Raw genomic sequence first — 13624 nt, 5'->3', positions numbered from 1 at the left:
GGATTTAACAGCCGGTGGAAAGAAAGAGATCCCCCTGCATTGGAACACAGGTTATGTTTTCAAATTAACTGTAAGAAGCAGCAGCCAGGATCTGTTTGACTCCATAGCTCCAACGAAACATTATTGTACAAATACCCTGTCTGATCAACAGGGTATGTGAACTAATATGCAGTGACTTTAAAATATATGAAGACAGAGGCACTGCTGTAGTGATTTGTTGTAGTAGGAGTACAGAAATACGGTGTGGTTATATGGTACCCCTGTGTATGTATCCCTGTTCAAAATGATAGATAAAGTAATATAAAGTTTGTTATAATTCCTTACAGTTTTGTTGTATCTAATTACTCTTGCTTCCCACTCTGTGTTACCACCCACTGTAAGAGTTAAACCCCAAGTTACAAGACTCAGGCCCCCACCTCAGTGACGGCTTCTATTGTCTGAGGTAAAGTAAAGAGGGATGATATTGGAGGCGCTGCTGATATTTTCACCATAAGGGGGACACAAGTGCAGGGATACCTACTGATACTGTCCATTAAAAAATGTGGTGGCGGTCATTTTGTGTAGTGCACAAGGTTTTTCTGTCACCATGAGTGCCACCACCTTAACAGACTGGTGCTCCGGGGTGGGATTAAACCGTGATAAGGCCTTTTTAGTAACACGAAACACTGACACTGTGGATGATGTAGCTATTAATGGGGTGCTTGAAACAGTGCAAGTGTGGGGGAGGAACCCGGATAAAAGAAAAGTGTTACATTATGATGAAAAAAATGTAATTATTTTCTGTGTATGCTGTGAAGTTATTGACGACAGACTGTACTCACAAGTGTACCCGGGTAGATCCCACAACTGTGTGGACTATTATTACTCGATATAGTCCCGCTGTTGCAGTTCCTGAGCTGCCCCCTAACCGACTGGTAGATAGAGTGAAAGAATTATTACTGAAGGAAGGGAAGACTATAGAAGAACCTGAGTGAGATGGGTGCAGCCACCCCAAAACCCTTGAACTTAATTTCTGCCCCTTCCTCCAAGGCCCTATTACAAGCGGTGGGACAAGTACTAGACAGAGCCATGAAACTCATCAGTGAGAATAGCCCCTACCAACGACTAAGGACATTCTCCGGGGGAAGCCTATCCCCGTAGGGGAGGATGATTTTGAAAATTGGAGGGACACTGCTACGCAAATGGTGCGTGACTTGCTGTGTTCTGATGAGGAGAAGCGAAAAAGAATTACAGAGTCTGAGAGGCCCAGCATTAGAAGGCAAAAAGGCATTACGCATGCGACCCTCAGAGGCGACAGTAACCAATTATCTGGATGTACTGGAAGTGCTTATTGGACCACGGAGAGTGCTGATGATCTGTACTATAAGTTTAGGAATTCTCTACAACAGGATGGGGACAAGTTATCTGAGTACTTACATAGAATAGAGAAGCTACTATATCACGTGGTATTAAGGGGAAGAATTTAAGCTGGTCAGAAAGACAAGGAGAGACTAGAACAAGTCAATCGGGGCACAGTATTGGACGATTTAACCGTGATATGACTATTGATTAAAGACAGGAAAAGGGATCCTCCCACGTTTGAACAGCTTATCCGGGAAGTGCGTGCAAAAGAGGACAAGAAAGAAACCCGAGCGGCACTTAGATCTACAACTATCCAAGCCAGGGTAGCTTTCGCCAGTGCAGGAGGCTGTGAGGAGAACGGTGCTAGCAACGGAGAACTTAGAAAACAAATTCAAGAGCTAATGGCGCAAATAAACACATTGATGATGGTTGCAGCACCCAAAAAGAAGGCCTCAGCTGGTACTCTTCTGGATCTGCCCGGACCTATGACTGGGACAGATTCCCTAGAAATTGAGGTATGAGTTGTTTCCAGTGTGGGAAACATTGGCATCGGGCTGCATACTGCAAGGCACCAAAGGCAAGAGAAGCCTTCAAGAAGCAGGGAAACAAAAGAGGGAGCTGGAAAGGGAGCATGCCAGGCCCCATGCAAAGAGAAGCTCCATGACTAACACACCCACGAGCATCTGCTGGTACCCCAAACTGCCAATTGGGATTCTTGGCCCTTCTGCCCTAGTGATGGCATCTATTGAAGGAAAACCATGCAAGGTTCTTCTGGATAGTGGATCTCAAGTGTCTATAATCTTCCAATCATGGTTCAACCTATATCTGTGACACCTGCCACTGCAGCCAGAGTGTGGGTCCTCAGTGAAGCTAGCTATCCATACTTGGGCTCCGTGGTCGTGAAGTTGGACTTTCCCAAGGAAATTGCTGGGGTAGCTGAACCCCTTAAAGTAGTGGCACTAATATGTCCTGAAGCCCATGAAAGACGAGAACCCGAAGCCATAATAGGAACAAATGTGAACATCTTCTGCAGACTAGCGAAGTGGTGCCTGACTGTTGGAGGAGATGACCTTCACCCTATGTATTTGAAGGCCTACCAATGAGCCGAGAATGAAGCACTAACAAGTCTTATGACCCCATAGGAGAAGTCCCTTGGGCCGGTCTTCGGTCAAAAAAATTTGCATCCCCACCATGTATGTCGAATTGAAGGGAAGGTGACCCTCCATCAAGAAGTTAAAGGTTCCACCATAATTATAGAAGACCATGCCCCCGGACAATTTTCTGGTGGACTATTAGTAAAGGTTAGTATTAGTGCTGTCCATACAGAAAGGAATAACAGGTACTCTATGAGTGGAAATTAGAAATTAAACTTGCCATGATGTGTGGATACGAAGAGGCACTGTGATAGCTCACCTGTACAGTGCTGAAGTGATGGGCCCAGCTAGGACGAAGACTCCTAACAGAAGACTGACGCCAGTCATGTTCAATTTTGGAGACAGTCCTGTTCCAGAGCACTGGAAGAAATGACTACAAGAAAAAATGGCTCATAGGCCAGAGGTTTTCTCCACTCAAGAATGGGATGTAGGAAAAACCCATGAAGAGGAACACCAGATTCATCTTCATGATGCTCGCATTTTTAGAGAAATGTCCCAGAGATTGGTCCCAGCTGACGTCGAGGATGTGAGGAGACACCTCCAGAAACTAATGAGAGCTGGCATAATTTCTCACTCCAGAAGCCTATATGCATCACCCATAGTGGTAGCTATACGAGTTAAACCCCAAGTTACAATACTCAGGTCCCCACCTCAGTGACAGGTTCTATAGTCTGAGGTAAAGTAAAGAGGGGTGACACAAATAATATCGTCATAACAGTGTTAATGAAAGAGCTATGATAAATGGACTTTTAATAACTTTCCAAAATAATTTAACAATACTTATTAATATAATCCTTGGCAATATATGATGATTTTAACTTAAAACTGCAGTGTTACTTTTATATAACTTTAACTGCTACTTTAAATGTGCATACTCAGTGAGGTTGGACATTTTCTCTGCTTGGTAAGTGAGCCAAGGGCAGACAGGGTATGATTATAATATGTCATATAGCATTGAATTTCCCGGACTCTATTTAAAGCAGATGCAGAAATTTCTTGGATGGCGGTGCAGCAACCTTTGAAAAAAATTGTGGGACCAAAATACTCTTTGACAAAGGCCCTTGGCGGCTGAAACGCGTCAGAGTTTGTCTGTTGCTGTTTTTTTATGTGCCATTAAACGTTTTGTACCCAGTATACTGCTATTTTGGTCCCATAAATTTTTTCAAAGGCTGCTGCACCGCCATCCAAGAAATTTCTGCATTTGCACTCCAACCTGGTAGGAGCACACCCCACAGCACCTGGATGTCAAGAGATATGTGAGTTTCCTTTATCCTGTTTGCATTATACCCATGGCCTGTGACACCCATACTAAGTATACCCTGCATAGGGGTTAGTGGGAGTCCACAAAGAGTGGCTCAAAAGGATTTTAGTGACAAGGACATAACTACATTTGCTGTGTGATTTGGAACTATTTTATTGTTTGCACTGCATGGCTGTTTCCTGTGAGCATTGCATAGGAACACTGGCTCCTATTCTTTCATATCTATTTAAAGTAGCAATGCTACATTACCCCTTTTTCTTCTGCTTATTTGTATATGTAAAGCATGTGGCAATGTATAATTCTATAGTCTTTCCTAAGCTGCCAATTGTTTGGTGCTCCTGTTATAAATCTGTAAAAATACTGATTGTGTGCCTAACGTAATGGCCGCCTTTCAGTTTCACTCAATCCTTCAGTCAGTGTAACTCGGCAGCGACAATGTATTTTTATATTGCTGCGGTAATATTATCTATTGTTACAGTGTTCAGCTCAAACTACTGGGAACATTGGCAGCACATATCACCAACAGGAAAGTGTTACAAAGATCTTGCACAGCTGGGGAGGTGGCTAAACCTGCTATAGAAATCAAAGTATGATCAGTATATTAAAACTAATTAAAAATGGCATTAAGAGTTGAATTAAAAAAAACAAAAAAAAACAAGTTATCTAATACAACAGAACGGATTTATTTAAAAAAAAAAACCCATAAGATTTCACATATTTTGCTGCCTTAACAGTATACCACAAGTGAGACTACAGAAAGCTCAGAAGTTACTAGGTCACTCCTAATAATTGTTGGTAAGGGTAGTCCTGGTTCATAAGTTCACAAGTACAACAAGCTATGAACTCAAAAAGTTTCCAAATCACCGTTATTGTATCTCATCATTTGTTGGTGAATAATGTGCGTTCAGTTTGGAAGCAGTTTATTAGTAAGGTGCCATTGGGATTGACTGTTGGAAAGAAAACAGATGAACAGGCTAAAGAGAGATGTCTTTAAAAATGTAGAACAATGTCTTCATCCAGTTTGGAAGAGTAACTCAGTTATATCACTTGTTTCCATTCTCTTTGAAAGCCAACGATATATTCTATCTGCAAGTCAATTACCTCATAACTGTCGGTGTGTGTGTGTTTTCCCAGTTTTTCCATGAGAATAGACCCTTATTTATCAGCTACATGCTTAGTATTCCCTGGGAGAATTAAGAAAAAGACCAGGTCCTTTAAGTATCCGGGAATGTAAGAGATTGCAAATAGTGTATACATTAAAAAAAATACCTTCTTTCTCAATGTGCCACACACTCTGTAATAGAGCAACATATCTCTAACATATAAACCTTGTCATGATCGTTTATAATTTATATATCATTGGGGAATCAAAAGTCTCAGATCAGGTAGACAATGAGTATCTACTGTAGATCAAACAAATGAGACTTCTGCATTTTCAGAGGACCTTGCTTTTGAATGTTAACTAGATTATTTGATACGCCGCACTACAATTTATAAGAAAAGGATTTAAGGTTTAATAGGACTGAATGAAAACGTAAGCCAACTTCCCCCAACGTTAGTGCATCATTAAAACGCTCTTTTCGCATAATAAGCCAGAGAAGAAATGATGCAAAACAGGTTCAAATGAGAAATTAAGCTGCTTCAATTTTCTGGCTTTCAATCCATTCCAGTGGTTTACATGTGAACGTAAGCTTAATGTGACACAGAATGATTAATGAAGTGCAGGAATCTGCATTCAAATCGCATGCAAAGGAAGAAAAACATTAACAAATACCTGGCTTCTGAGAACATCAATTGCACAGTGTCAGGGATCCTTTACCTGCCTTTACTTTAGTCTCCACATTGCTTTCATGTTTATTCACTTTACTCCTTCACAGACATTGAATTAAGACCCCGTAGGAGAGTTAAAAAAGGACAAGGAAATACCAAAACATCAACAGCTGGAATGATTATTAAGCAGTCAACCCTTTCAATATCAGTGGGGGTTGCATCACATTGCAAAGTAATATGTTGTATGCACTTGAAGGGCTCAGTGTTGATTTGATGGTAAATAGTTGGTTATTGCAAATTACAACCATTTCACAGTGCTGAGTGAACAGATCTGCTGAACACATATTTAGAAATGTATAGTATACAAGTGTTTGATCACTTTCTGTCTGGCAATAAAAAACTGGTATAAACCAGGAATTACAGTTTTGATTCATTTTCTGTAAACATTTGATAGCATCACTATTCATATTTGCGTTAAACTGGGCAAAAGGTTTGCTCTTCAATTGTCTTTTTCATTTTTGTTTTTAAACCACTTGTCACTTTTCTCTCATTTAAGGTGTCTTTGGAAAACACTGTGAACTAAACAGTTATGGGTTTGAAGAATTGTCCTACATGGAGTTCCCCAGTTTGGACCCCAACAATAACTATATTTACATAAAGTTTGCTACCATCAAAAGCAGTGCCTTGATTCTTTATAATTATGACAACCAGACCGGAGATGCAGCAGAGTTTCTGGCCCTGGAAATAGTTGAAGAGAGGATGAGGTTCTCCTTCAACCTTGGCAGTGGAACATACAAACTTACAACAAAGAAGAAGGTGTCTGATGGACAGTTTCACACTGTGATTGCACGCAGAGCTGGAATGGTATAGAATACGTTTTCAACATTTCTCTTAGTAACATAATTTTACACACCATTTGTTATCACTTACTGATTTGTTCTGTGTTAATCTATCTATTTAAAAAAAAAACAGATTAAGTCAGTGTTAAACATATCATGTTTTTATATTCTTTGATTGATTTATTTATTTATGTTTGTACATATTTACAAGTGCCAAGCAGTTGCACAACTGAGTTTGATGTGATGAGCACTTTTTATTGTTTCTTCCAGGATGAAAACTGTAGGACTTTTCATTAATTTAGATAATCAAAGGGAATGGGTTGTACATTCAATACAGTGAGATGTGTAAGACTTTATTAAGTGCACATACAATAAACCAAACTTATCACAAACAGGAAAAAATGAATTCAAAATCTTTAATATATGTGAAAAGCGAGGACGTGGAGAACGATGTAAAAACCTGTCTATTGAGAGAAATTCATTTGTCGAGAATACTTTAATTATTTTTATATCACTTCAAATATTTATTGCTTTCATGGTTACAAAATAATTGGAACCATTTTTGCAGTCTTTACCTATGCTTTTTGTAATTAGACTTTGTAACCTTTTGAATGTTAGCAAAACTTTTTGTTACATTATTTTACACAGTCATCTTTTGCCCTTTTGGCATAGTTTTATTACTACGTGTATCATTATATCATGTTTTAACATAGTGAGCACTGAGATGCAGATAAAAGACATGAAAACCATAATTATATATAATTTTATCTTGATAAACATGCAACATTTCTTCACCAATTAATTTTAGTTGAAAAATTGATGAATAATAGTCTGTGTTTTTATTGTGTACTTCATAAAGTCTTGTATTTTCCTGTTATTCTATGTCTTTCATGGAGCATGGTACAGTAGTTTTTACTGTAAGCCTTTTACACTGTAGGTGTTGTAGTAGTCTAAATTCATGATTGCATAAGATTCAGTTTTGCTGTCTGGTATGAAAATAATATGATTGTTTCAGAGTGTCACTCATGCAGATTTAAATTAATGAACAATATAATAATCATTGGTATGAAATCACATAAAAAATAAGTAAACTCCTCAGGTGTCCAGTATACATCTGGGGTTCATCATTTTGATCTGACCACAAACCACTTTTACTGATGATCTCTCGGCAGCTTATGTTAACTTTCAAATAGTTTTCATGCCCAGCCTTATTAAAAGGGCCCCACCTGCAACATCTGTCTAGTTCAGCATCTTCTTTCTTTTTATGACGTTTATTTGACAAACAATTGACAGGCTGATACTATACCCATCGGAGACAAAAACATTCTGATTGATAGGGCTTAGTCTGACACATCTATCCTATTCAATGATGCCAAAAAAACACTATTTAGGGCTTTGTGTAATAGAGGTTTTAAACTATTGATGACGGGTTCCATGTGAGATGCCTACAGGTGTGCCTTTCTGCATTACGCCAGCAAAAAGCATTACTACTTCTCATAGCTATTATTAGTATTATTATTATATTCTTAGATTATGTCACTTTTTGCTTCTTTGTGTAGAAATTGTTACTGTAGGACCCAACAATAAGTCAATTCCATCTCCTCTGCCTCTACAAATGTTGCCGAAGGAAACATGTCTACCACATGTACAAATGTATGATATAAGTCTGTCCTCAACCCACAGGATTTCAAATCTGTCATTTCCTAAAGTGCAATGGGACTTTGTGGGAAACTGGTAAAAACATTAACTTGTCAGTTGTGAGATATTGCAGATTAGACAAGGATAGACACAACTTGAAGCGGGAAATGTAGAGAAACTTAGCAAACTTTTATAATAAAACAAAAATGTGCAAACTATGGTTCAAACAAAATCTCATTTTGGATATCTATTATTTTGAAATAAGAGAGCTTCTGTACTTAAATTGTCTTCGTTTACTTAATTCAAAAACCTAATATATTGCATATATGGAATACAATATTCTGTTGGTTTTATATTCATGTTTAATTTCCTTCAAATTATTTTCAGATCCCATGCTAAAGCACATAACACATATAAATGTATAATATATTCGTATATTCTTCGGTTAGTCTGAAACACTAGTCTATATACGGTAGGTGTTTCCGGTTAGACTTAACATCCATTCATAGTTTTATGCATTTCAGGGCAGGGAAACAGTTTGAATCACAAAAAAACTATTGATAAAATAATTTACATTTTATCTTCATAACCAACTACAAACTTCGGGGAGTATTGGAATATGGTGTACAATCTTAAAATAGCTTTCTGAAACAGGGCTGAAGTTTTGGTGCAGTCACATACAGTTACATATAAACCTTTGTTTGGATTTTGCAGGCAGCTTCCTTGACAGTTGACACGTGTTTAGAAGACCAGGAACAAGGCTATTGCACCGTCAGTAACACTGATGTTTCCACGGATTGGTAAATCTTAAAACATTTCATTTTGATAAAGGATATTTTTAATTAAAATTTGCAATATAATAAAGAACATACATTGTTATATAAAATACACACATGACAAATGTTTATATATATATATATTTATATATATATATATATATATACAAATGTAAATACAACTGTATGCTCATCTGCATGTCTTAGGCAGGTCTGCAACCCCGCCTTTCACCATTATCACCCAGCACACAGCACTTCCACTGCAGCAAGGGATTCTGGGAAATGACATGCAAATGAGCACACAGTGCCACTTTTTGCTTCAAAAACCATTAAGGTTGAAACAGCTGTCTGTGGGTGGGTTTTCTGGGTATGCACCTTAACCCTAGCTGTGCTCAAAGCTGTGACCATGCAGCAAGCTTACGCCTATAGGGAACCATGTTAAAAATGGTTTTTGAAGCAAAAAGTGGCCCTGTGTGCTCATTTGCATGTCATTTCCCAGAATCCCTCGCTGCAGTGGAAGTGCTGTGTGCTGGGTGATAATGGTGAAAGGCGGGGTTGCAGACCTGCCTAAGACATGCAGATGAGCATACAGTTGTATTTACATTTGCATATTTGCTTTGCTGTGGAGGGTTTTTGTCACTTTTTTTACTCACCATAACTTAACTCAGATATATATATATATATATATATATATATATATATATATATATATATATATATATATATATATATATATATATATATAAATATATATATATATATATATATATATATATATATATATATATATATATATATTCATTCATACATACATACATAATGTCTGTGAATGGTTTCTCTGGCGTTGCATCTGATTCTCATGTTGTGCTTTAAAGCGGTGTCAACAGCAAGCATTAGCTTATATGGGCTTCATGTAACAATGGTTTTTCAGAAAAAGCTGACATATTGTGTGCTCATTTGCATGTCATTTCCCAGGATCCCTTGCTGCAGTGGAAGCACTGTATGCTGGGGATAATGGTGAAAGGCAGGGTTGCAGACCTGCCTAAGACAAGTGATCTTTTTATTTGATATATACAGGTAAACCCCGTTATAGCACGGTCCTCGGGGTCCACCCCAAGACCACCGCGTTAGTAACGGGGTTGCGCTAATTTAAAAAAAAAATGGCCGCCACACGCCTGATCGGGAGGGAGTGAGGAGGGAAAAAAGGAAGAGGTGGCCGGAAGCCCTACACGTCCCCTAGCAATGGCTGGGCAACCTGCTCCTTACCTCCCACCACAGCGGAGAGAGAGACACTTGGGGGGAGAGCATGGGGGGATAGAGATGTGTGTATGCTGCCTGTGTGTGTCCTGTGTGCAGGGCCTCTTGTCCCGGGCCCAATGAGTAATGGGAAAGGTGCCAGACCCCTGTCAGCAAAACTAATCTGTCCTGATCCGCAGAGCTGGCCTGTTGGAAGGTGTCCATTGAGATGCCTGTCCAGGCAGCATGCTGCAGACTGGTAGAAGGGAAGTTTCCGACAGACACCTCCATGGCCACCTATCAGCAGACAGCTCGGCAGGCCCCCTCCACAGGCCTCAAACAGGCCCCCTCAATCCTCCAGGGGGCGCTCTCACAATCTCTCCTCTTCCAGTGTCCCTATCCCCCTCTCTCACATTTCCTCCCCCCCCAGGCCCCCACACCTACTGGCCCTCCACGGCATAGCCCACGCGGCCCTCCGAGTCACAGCCTGCTCCTCACTCACCCCTCCTCCTCCCGACACCCCCCCTCGTCCCGACACTCCCCCCTCCTCCTGACACCCCCCCTCCTCCCGACACCCCCCCTCCTCCTGATGCCAGCTCCACTCCGATCTCAGCAGCCGACACCAAAGGTAGGGTGGGGAAGTGGGAGGTGTGGTGTAGTGTGCTGTGAGAGTGTGTTGTGAGAGCTGTGTGCTGTGAGAGTGTGCTTTGAGTGCTGTGTGGTGTGAGAGCTGAGTGCTGTGTGAGCTGTGTGCTGTGAGAGCTGTGTGCTGTGTGAGAGTGTGTGCTGTGGGAGTGTGTTCAGTAAGAGTGTGTGCAGTGGTGCAGTGAGAGTGAGTGCTGGGAGTGTGTGCAGTGTGCTGTGAGCAGTGTGCAGTGTAGAGTTTGTGCAGTGTGTGCAGTGTAGAGTTTGTGCAGTGGGTGCTGGGAGTGTGTGCTGTGAGCAGTGTGCAGTGTAGCGTGTGTGCAGTGTGTGCAGTGTAGAGTGTGTGCAGTGAGTGCTGGGAGTGTGTGCAGTGTAGAGTGTGTGCAGTGTGCTGTGAGCAGTGTGCAGTGTACAGTGTGTGGAGCGTGTGCAGTGTAAAGTGTGTGCAGTGAGTGCTGGGAGTGTGTGCAGTGTAGAGTGTGTGCAGTAAGTGCTGGGAGTGTGTGCAGTGTGCTGTGAGCAGTGTGCAGTGTGTGCAGTGTAGAGTGTGTGCAGTGTAGAGTGTGTGCAGTGAGTGCTGGGAGCGTGTGCAGTGTAGAGTGTGTGCAGTGAGTGTGGGAGTGTGTGCAGTGTGCTGTGAGCAGTGTGCAGTGTGTGCAGTGTAGAGTGTGTGCAGTGTGTGCAGTGTAGAGTGTGTGCAGTGAGTGCTGGGAGTGTGTGCAGTGAGTGCTGGGAGTGTGTGCAGTGTGCTGTGAGCAGTGTGCTGTGAGCAGTGTGCAGTGTAGAGTGTGTGCAGTGTGTGCTGGGAGTGTGTGCAGTGTGCTGTGAGCAGTGTGCTGTGAGCAGTGTGCAGTGTAGAGTGTGTGCAGTGTGTGCAGTGTAGAGAGTGTAGAGTGTGTGCAGTGTAGAGTGTGTGCAGTGTGAGCAGTGTAGAGTGTGTGCAGTGTGTGCTGGGAGTGCTGGGAGTGTGTGCAGTGTGTGTGCAGTGTGTGTGCAGTGTGCAAAAAAAAAAAATTTAATTTAAAAAAAATAATTAAAAAAAACAAAAAACCGCGTTATAACCGATTTCGCGGTATAACGGGGCGCGCTATAATGGGGTTTACCTATATATATATATATATATATATATATATATATATATATAAAATTATTTTACCAGAGTCACTTCTGTTTAGTTAGATCTCATGCATAAATATTTGGTCATCACTTGCAAACTTGAACTTGCTGTTGAATGGATATATGTGAAAACGTCACCCACCTACTATCCCTTTTTTTTTTTTTTTTTACATTACTCTTCCTTTTATGGTTACTTCAGCCAGTAATCCCCCTAGAGCCACAGTTACTTTTATTAATGATATTCTCAAGATATATTGTCACAATGTACTAAGCAGTATAGTACTACAATATACCGATGCTGGAAAACAACACAAAACCCAGTCACTTGAATGGCCTCAAAATGTGTATTCCGGCACTGGAAAAAGTCCTGTCAAATAGCTCTGAATAGCAAACATAGGCCATCATGTTGGTAATAAAATAACATAATTATGACAGTTGGAGTTAGGGATTTGAAAAGGTTAATTTGCTTCAGCACTTCTTTTCTTTTGTGCAAGACAGAATCCTGATGAAATTTTCACATCAACAGTAATATCTGAAGCATAAACAATTCAGCAGTTTTTTTTATGATCAATAAGCAGAACGTAGCAAATGCAGAAATAATGTTCAAGTATGTGATGTAATTATATACTTCTGTTCTGTCTAGACTTAAAAGTTGATTTATGCTATTATCATTGTTGCTTTTAAAAAAATGCAACTCCTTCTGTAATGATTCTTCTTTTTTTGGAACAGGACACTTGATGTTCAGCCAAACCGAATAACAGTAGGAGGTATTAGATCTCTGGAACCAATATTACAAAGAAAAGGACAAGTACAAAGTCATGACTTTGTAGGTTGCATAATGGAATTTGCAGTGAATGGGCGTCCTCTAGAACCCAGCCAAGCATTGTCAGCCCAAGGAATCCTAGACCGGTATGTTTTTGAAACCAAAGAATTCAATAATATAATACAAAATGTGATCATTTAAATATTTCTTAAAATGTCTCATTGTACACTTTTAATTTCATCACAAGATAATAAGATGTTTACATATTGACTGCACTTTATATATTTATCTGCCTTTAATTCAGTATATCTTTACACTATTTTTAGACTCAGATCTTATCCCTGGAAAGTGCATTGTATTAGTTGGTTGCATTAATATAAAACACGCTAAATTTCACTTTGCTTTTTTGTAGGTGTCCCAGGTTAGAAGGAGCCTGTAGTTGTCAGCATGGGGGAACCTGTGTGGATTATTGGTCCTGGCAGCAGTGTTACTGTAAAGACGGATTTACTGGAAAACACTGTGAAAAATGTATGTTACGTTTATATTGCAACATGATAAAATTGCAGGGTACTTCCATTTTACCTTAGCCTCTACTTTATAAAGACAATAGAACCAAAGCATCCAAAATGTAGAGAATACATTAAATATTTAGTATTTTTGTTGGTTTTGTATGGTACATGCTGTAACCCACTAGAATACCATCAGAAGAGCTATCACCCACAGTACAGGTATTTCAACAATATTCTCAACAAGACATTGTGAAAAAACATAAAAGAGTAACAGGTTATACAGTCATTTTTGGAAAGTCCAATAGTGTTTATTTAATGTTTTAAAGATGGTATGTCCTAGTACAGATGAAGCATGTGACATTTTCCCCCAGATAATAAAACATATTGCAATATAATTACGAAAAATACTGTTTCTATAGTATTCAATGGCACAGACATCACAGCACATGCTGTCATGTAAGACTAGAGAAAAGAAAGAAGATTGAACGGCACTCCACTGAACTTGTTTAAAAAAATAATACATTTATTTAAACATATACGATCAACGTTTTGTCAGACTTTTGAAAAAATTTTTTT

General features: G+C 39.8%; 1 protein-coding gene across 1 annotated transcript in view; it reads left to right on the top strand.

Moving 5' to 3' along the window:
* FAT4 (FAT atypical cadherin 4) overlaps window positions 1-13624 on the top strand; it is a 270297-nt gene that overhangs the window by 232941 nt on the left and 23732 nt on the right. Inside the window, exons 11-14 of the mRNA XM_075615613.1 lie at window positions 6083-6390; window positions 8718-8803; window positions 12506-12685; window positions 12952-13067. Of these exons, the coding sequence (XP_075471728.1) occupies window positions 6083-6390; window positions 8718-8803; window positions 12506-12685; window positions 12952-13067 (690 nt within the window). The remainder of the gene's footprint in view (window positions 1-6082; window positions 6391-8717; window positions 8804-12505; window positions 12686-12951; window positions 13068-13624) is intronic.

Source organism: Ascaphus truei, chromosome 1 (assembly GCF_040206685.1).
Source record: "Ascaphus truei isolate aAscTru1 chromosome 1, aAscTru1.hap1, whole genome shotgun sequence".
In the NCBI taxonomy this organism is placed as follows: Eukaryota; Metazoa; Chordata; class Amphibia; order Anura; family Ascaphidae; genus Ascaphus; species Ascaphus truei.
This window is presented reverse-complemented; position numbering and strand designations above follow the sequence as displayed.